The sequence below is a fragment of the Salmo salar genome, chromosome ssa01, assembly GCF_905237065.1.
Source record: "Salmo salar chromosome ssa01, Ssal_v3.1, whole genome shotgun sequence".
NCBI classification, from domain to species: domain Eukaryota; kingdom Metazoa; phylum Chordata; class Actinopteri; order Salmoniformes; family Salmonidae; genus Salmo; species Salmo salar.
Window position 1 is genome coordinate 7,563,075 of NC_059442.1, and position 7,448 is coordinate 7,570,522.

Genomic DNA, 7,448 nt, shown 5'->3' on the forward strand with positions numbered 1-7,448 from the left:
TTCCCAAAAACCAGCCTGAAGCTCTTTCTAAAGACTGTTGACATCTAGTGGAAGCCCTAGGAACTGCAATCGGGGACGATTTCGCCCTATTATATAAGTGCCAGCCATTGAAATCAGTGGTATGCTGAATTATTAACTTTTTTTGATGTTTTGTCCTTGGGGTTTTGCCTGCCATTTCAGTTCTGTTATACTCACAGACATTATTTTAACAGTTTTAGAAACTTTAGAGTGTTTTCTATCCAAATATACCATTATATGCATATCCTAGCTTCTGGGCCTTAGTAGCAGGCAGTTTACTTTGTGCATGCTTTTCATCCGGACGTCAAAATGCCGCCCCCTATCCCAAAGAAGTTAAAGCAAATATCTGCGGCGTTAGTAAAAATGTGATCAATACATGTTGATGATTTAATTCCTGTGCTTTTTATAACTACCCTGGTAGGTTGACTGAAAAAAATACTTCTCTGTTGATATCACATACATTATCAAGCATTTCACACATATTATCCAGATACTGACTGTTAGCACTTGGTAGTCTATAGCAGCTTCCCACAAGAATGGGCTTTAGGTGAGGCAGATGAACCTGTAGCCATATTACTTCAACAGTATTTAACATTAGATCGTCTCTAAGCTTTACAGGAATGTGGTTCTGAATATAGACCGCAACACCACCTCCATTGGCATTTCTGTCTTTTCGGTAGATATTATAACCATGTATTGCTACCACTGTATCATCAAAGGTATTATCTAAGTGAGTTTCAGAGATAGTCAGAATATGAATGTCATCTGTTACAAGCAAGTTATTGACTTCCTGGACCTTGTTTCTTAGGCTACATATGTTAATATGGGCTATTTTTAGCACTGTTCTGTGTTGCTTGATTGTTTTTATTGCTTTACTGGGAAGCTTATCAGTGGTAGACTTACTCATGTTATTTACATTGGAGCTGATAGTGCAGGGTGAGCTGCATAAAGTGGTCTTCCTACTAGGGCACACCGCCTCAGTGCTAACAGTATAATTCTGGTTTATAGGCTCATGATTACTGCTTACAATAGCTGTAGGATATACAGATGTATTCGGTGCAATTAGGGGTACATAAATTAAATTATTTACATTGTGTTTTCCAGTGCCCCTAAGATCATGTACATTTGATGCAGTATTATGATGACTCATTGTCACAATGGTAGGGATTAACTGAGCTGGTCTTGGATCATTTACCAGTCATTGTTTCAACGCAACCTTGAAATGCGTGGATAGAGTCCAGAAGCCAAGATGATTTGGAGAGACTCCGTCATTCCTGTAGAGTATCTTCTGTTTCCAGAAGGTGTCAAAGTTATCAATAAAAGTGACTCCAGCAGAGCTACAGTAGTCTTTTAGACAGATGTGTAATGCCAGCAGTCTGCTGAATTGTTCACACCCGTGGCCCAACGATGGTACTGGACCTGAAATTATTGGCAGTTTTTTGGAGTCTTTTAATGCTAAAATCAGTTCTTTAAAATCAAATTTCAAATGTTCCGAGCTAGCCCTTCTGATGTCGTTTGACCCCACATGGACTACGACAGTGTCAGCTCCCGGCATCTGTGGTAGAACAGTCAGAAGCAGCCTTGTTACGTCCTGTACTCGTGCTCCTGGGTAGCACAGGGTTTTTGCCTTGGGGACCGAGACGTTTCTCACCGTAGAGCTGCCTATGATAACAGCTGGTGATGTTGAATGGGCCGGTCTCTCAGGCGGGAGCTCCAAGGATCTGAACCCGAGGTAGATGCCAACTGAGAGGGAGACAGAACCGAGTACCTATACGCAGGTACCTCCGGATACGATTTTGATTGGGAAGCCACCACTGACGAAGGTGCCGGAACCTCTGGATCCAGTGAGGCAAAGCTGTTTCTGGTCTGTGTCAGTTCCGGGCTCAACATCTCCATGGAGACCCCCGTTGCCAGAGGACGCCTTCTTTGACTTCCACGGTGAGTGACGTACCTCCATGGCTGGTTGGTTGGGTCAAGATCAGCTACGTTCTCCAGGGAGGGGGGAGACCCCTTCGGGGATGGAACCCTGCATTGCAGCAAAACTTCCACCAGACCAGAGCGGCGTCCGGCTACTGGGGTGAAAGAAAAATAAAAAGTATTTGGGCGTGGGTTCCCCAGTAGCTTATATAGGTTTGCTACTTGCTTGCTTAGAGTAGCTACTTCGCGCCTGTAGTCCTCCGCAAGCAAGCAGTTGCTACATTAAAAAGTCAACGCAGTCCACATTGTCCCAGAACAAAGCAAAGTAAACGCAGGTCCTGCAACGTTGGAAACATTCAATAGCGGCCTCCATTTGAGCCCGCCGAGCCAGCTAGGTTAGCTGGGCTTTCGCGTCTCTCCCCTATACGGAAGCTGGCAGGATCCCGGCACAGACAGCAGCGCTCACAGCAATTTAGTCCAGCAATTCTGTCTTGCCCATTCACCCTCTGAATGGCATACATACAAGGTCCATTTCTCATTTATCACAAGGCTTAAAGAACCTCCTTTAACCTGACTCCTCCCTTTCATCTACCCTGATTGAAGTGGATTTAACACGTGACATCAATAAGGAATCATAACTTTCATCTGGATTCACCTGGTCAGCCTATGTCATGGAAAGAGCACGTGTTCCTAATGTTTTGTCCAGTCAGTGTATATTACGCTATAATTATTATTGTGTTGTTATTATATTATTATGATTATTATATTATTATTATTATTATTGATATTATATTATTATTTTATTATTATTATATTACAATTACTATTATTATATTATTATACAACATTGTTATTATTCTTATTATTATATTATTATTACTATATTATTATTATATTTTTATTCTTATATTATTATTATTATTATATTATTATTATTTTTGTATTATTATATTATTGTTATTATTATATCATTATTATATTATTATATTATTATTATTATTATTATTATATGGCATCCTGCTCTATGGTGAGTCTATAGGTCCTGGATTAGGGTTCCCAGGCTAGGGTTGCTCAATTCCGATAACTTTCTCAAAATCCCCAGGTCTTCCAGAAATCCCAGTTGAAAAATTCCCCAGAATCTGGCAGAAATAATCAGGAAATCCAGGAATCCACCAACTGTAATTTCTGGAAAACCTGTGAATTTTGATAAAGTTACCGGAATATGAGCAACCCTAGCCGGTATGTATTATGTACAGTTAACTCATGATAGTAATACGTACTAATAAGAATACTCCTGTGGTAATCTAATGTTCCTGCCTGTCTGTCTTGTCTGTCTCTCCAGGACCATGTCTTCCAGAGCCAACCAGGGAAGGGTTGGAGCTGCATATCCCAGAGTCAGAGCACATTGCTCGGGGAGGACTGGAGCTACGTGCCCCTGCTGACCTCCAGCCATTCCTCCCCACTCCATCCTCTCTCCTCCATCTCTTCCCCCTCTCAGACCGACTGCAGCTCTATCTGCTCCTGGGACGCAGACACCGCCGGACACTCCCCCTTGCAGTGGCTCAAGTCCCACAGCAACGGCTGCATTTCTGCCGACTACGCCACCGGCAACAACCGCTGTCCCCACGGTAACCAAGACCACCACGGTCTCCATAGCAACAGTTGTAACTTGTCACACAGTATCTCGCTGAGGAAGTTCAAGAGGCCCCCCGTTCCCCCTACCCGTTCCACATCGCTACGGCATAAACCTGCTCGGGGTAAACCGCTGCGCTACAACTTCAACAACCCTAGCAAACCTGGAGATAGAGAGGATGTGGTGGTGACGGTACAGAGGAGTCTCCAGACCCCCAGTCCTGCTCCCGTTTCCCCTCTGGTCTCCCCTGTGGTGTTTGAGGTGTTCGAGGATCCTTGGGTCCCCCGCTGTCGCAGCTTCAGCAGTCTGAGCAGGGGGGAAAGGGGAGCTGCTGATATAGCCAGCCAGATCAACCAGGTCCCTCACTTCCACAGCTTCCACCAACAACACACTGCTGGTCAGGACCAGGACTACCCTCCCAGCTACCGCCTCAAGCAGCCTCACCACTCTGCGCCCCGCTCAGCCAGTACTGGAGGGCTGAGCCTGCCTATGGGACCTAAAATGACCGCTTCTTTTCCTAACATGGCCACCTCTGCAGGGAGACTGCAGCGTCTGGCTTCCAACTCCAGTGGATACTCCAGGCAGTGCAACAACCAAACCTCCTCCTCACCCCAAACCACCTCCTCACCCCTCACTTCCTCCTCCTCCCTGCCCCTCACCTCCTCGCTTCCCAGGACTTGTTCTACCCCTGGCAGAGGAGGGCCCAAACCCCCCATCCCAGAGAGAAAGTCCTCCCTCCTCTCCTCCCCCTCTTCCTCCTTTTCTTCCACTTCCTCCCTCTCTTCCTACACCTCTGCTGACTCTGCCAGATACCCCCCTCTCCCCCCTCTTCCGCTCCTCTCTGAGTCCAACACTCCTTCCTCTCTACCTCCACCCTACCCATCCCTTCCGCAACAACAATCACTCCCCTCTCCTCCTCCTCTCCCTCAACTGTGCATCTCTCGTACTCTCCCCTCTCCCCTTCCTCTAACTCAGCCTTCTCTCCCCTCTCCCCTTCCACTACCTCAGCCTTCTCTCCCCGCTCCTCCTCCTCTACCTCAGCCATCCCTCCCCACTCCTCTAACTTCTCCCCCTTCCCTCCTGCCTCCCTCCTTTACCTGTGCAGTGCGACAGACTCAGCCCCACCCCTTTTATACACCTGTTACACCTGCCAGTCATGTGACATCATTGCCAGGATTCCCTCCTCCTCCTTCCCCTGAGCTTTTAGAGGATTTAGACCTCTCAATCAACAGTCATCCTCCTCCCCCTCCTCCCCCACCTCCGCCACCTCCTCCCCCTTACACCCACACCCCTACACCACCTTCCCCTCTCCAGAGCCCCTGCAGAGTGAGTCCAGGACGGCCCCCCCGCCCCCTGATCACAACCCAAGCCCTGCAGAAAGTCACCCTGCGCTCTGTCAAGAGGCCACAAGAGCTAGCCCCACAGGAGCTAACTAGCATTATGCTAACAAACCCTACATCAGCTAATGTCGAACAGAGCCAAGATAGCAATGATGCTACACTAACTAGCATGATGCTAACCAACGCAACCCCAGCTAATGATGGCCGGCAGAGCCCAGAGATCACCGATGCTAAGCTAACTAGCATTACGCTAACCAACGCTATGTCAACTAATGATGCCCAGCAGAGCCCAGAGAGCATTGATGCTAAGCTAAATGGCATTACACTAACCTGCGCCCAGGAGAGAGTGGAGGGCATGGATGCCACACTAACCAGCACTGTGTTAGAGAGTGTGGAGAGGATCAGTGGTATGCTTACTGAGGCTGAAGAGAGACAAACCACTGGCGTTCAGAAAATGGCTGCCAATTCAACTGGCACTATGCTAGCATATTTCCAAAAGAGACTTGAAACCAATGATGCTATGCTAAAGGCGGCCACAAAGACACCGTCAGAGTCTGTCCCTCCCTGCTCCACACCGACCACTACTCAGCACACTGACAGAACCAGAGAGTCTGTCCCTCCCTGCTCCACACCGACCACTACTCAGCACACTGACAGAACCAGAGAGTCTGTCCCTCCCTGCTCCACACCGACCACTACTCAGCACACTGACAGAACCAGAGAGTCTGTCCCTCCCTGCTCCACACCGACCACTACTCAGCACACTGAGAGAACCAGAGAGTCTGTCCCTCCCTGCTCCACACCGACCACTACTCAGCACACTGAGAGAACCAGAGAGTCTGTCCCTCCCTGCTCCACACCGACCACTACTCAGCACACTGACAGAACCAGAGAATCTGTCCCTCCCTGCTCCACACCGACCACTACTCAGCACACTGAGAGAACCAGAGAGTCTGTCCCTCTCTGCTCCCCACCGACCACTACTCAGCACACTGACAGAACCAGAGAGTCTGTCCCTCCCTGCTCCACACCGACCACTACTCAGCACACTGACAGAACCAGAGAGTCTGTCCCTCCCTGCTCCACACCGACCACTACTCAGCACACTGAGAGAACCAGAGAGTCTGTCCCTCCCTGCTCCACACCGACCACTACTCAGCACACTGACAGAACCAGAGAGTCTGTCCCTCCCTGCTCCACACCGACCACTACTCAGCACACTGACAGAACCAGAGAGTCTGTCCCTCCCTGCTCCACACCGACCACTACTCAGCACACTGACAGAACCAGAGAGTCTGTCCCTCCCTGCTCCACACCGACCACTACTCAGCACACTGACAGAACCAGAGAGTCTGTCCCTCCCTGCTCCACACCGACCACTACTCAGCACACTGACAGAACCAGAGAGTCTATCCCTCCCTGCTCCACACCGACCACTACTCAGCACACTGACAGAACCAGAGAGTCTATCCCTCCCTGCTCCACACTGACCACTACTCAGCAGACTGATAGAACCAGAGAGGCTGTTGGAACAGAAGAAGCCCTCAGTCCCTCAACAACCCCACAGACGCCTAGAACCCCTCAGAAGCCTAGAATCCCAGAGAACCCTAGAACTCCAGAGGCTATAATGCTTGAGAAGCCTAGAACACTGGAGAAGCCTAGAACACTGGAGAAGCCGAGAATCCCAGACAACCCTAGAACTCCAGAGGCTATAATGATAGAGAAGCCTAGAACACTGGAGAAGCCTAGAACACTGGAGAATCCCAGAACACTGGAGAAGCCCAGAACACTGGAGAAGCCCAGAACACTGGAGCAGCCCAGAACACTGGAGAAGCCTAGAACACTGGAGAAGCCCAGAACACTGGAGAGGCCTAGAACCCCAGAAAAGCCTAAAGTGGTTGTTCTCTCTAGGCCACTGAGAGCAGTGGTTTTAAGTTCTAGCTCTCCTGCTGAGAACAGAGAACCAGCGTTACAGAACGGAGAACACACGCCTCGACAGGAGACCACACCCTGCCTCACCAACGGCCAACTAGAGCACTCAGCGTGTGCAAACACACTCACACACTCCCCTGCTACCCCCTCCTCCACCCCCCGCAAAGAGAAGCCTCCCATTGCCCTAAAAAACCCTAAACTATCCCTACTGAGGACACACCAGACAGACACACCAACCCCACCACCCGTACTCACAGGTACACCTCCACAGCCCTTTGTCCCAGAGACACCACCCTTTCTGGGGATAAAATTGGCACAGACAGAGTCCCAGACAGAGACCCAGCCAAAGCCAAAGCCTGAATTCCCCTTCCTGAAACGCCACCAGTCAGAATACTATGTAGCGGAGTTACCACCAAGGCCCTCTCCTCCAGCACCCTGTGTACCAGAGTTACCACCAAGGCCCTCTCCTCCAGCACCCTGTGTACCAGAGTTACCACCAAGGCCCTCTCCTCCAGCACCCTGTGTACCAGAGTTACCACCAAGGCCCTCTCCTCCAGCACCCTGTGTACAAAAGTTACCACCAAGGCCTTGTCCTCCAGCATCCCGTG

General features: G+C 49.4%; 1 protein-coding gene across 1 annotated transcript in view; it reads left to right on the plus strand.

Moving 5' to 3' along the window:
• LOC106605304 (mucin-17) overlaps window positions 1-7,448 on the plus strand; it is a 45,894-nt gene that overhangs the window by 34,708 nt on the left and 3,738 nt on the right. The window contains exons 9-11 of the mRNA XM_045694308.1: window positions 3,278-4,247; window positions 4,378-4,511; window positions 4,577-7,448. The exon at window positions 4,577-7,448 is cut by the window's right edge and continues 480 nt beyond it. Of these exons, the coding sequence (XP_045550264.1) occupies window positions 3,278-4,247; window positions 4,378-4,511; window positions 4,577-7,448 (3,976 nt within the window). The remainder of the gene's footprint in view (window positions 1-3,277; window positions 4,248-4,377; window positions 4,512-4,576) is intronic.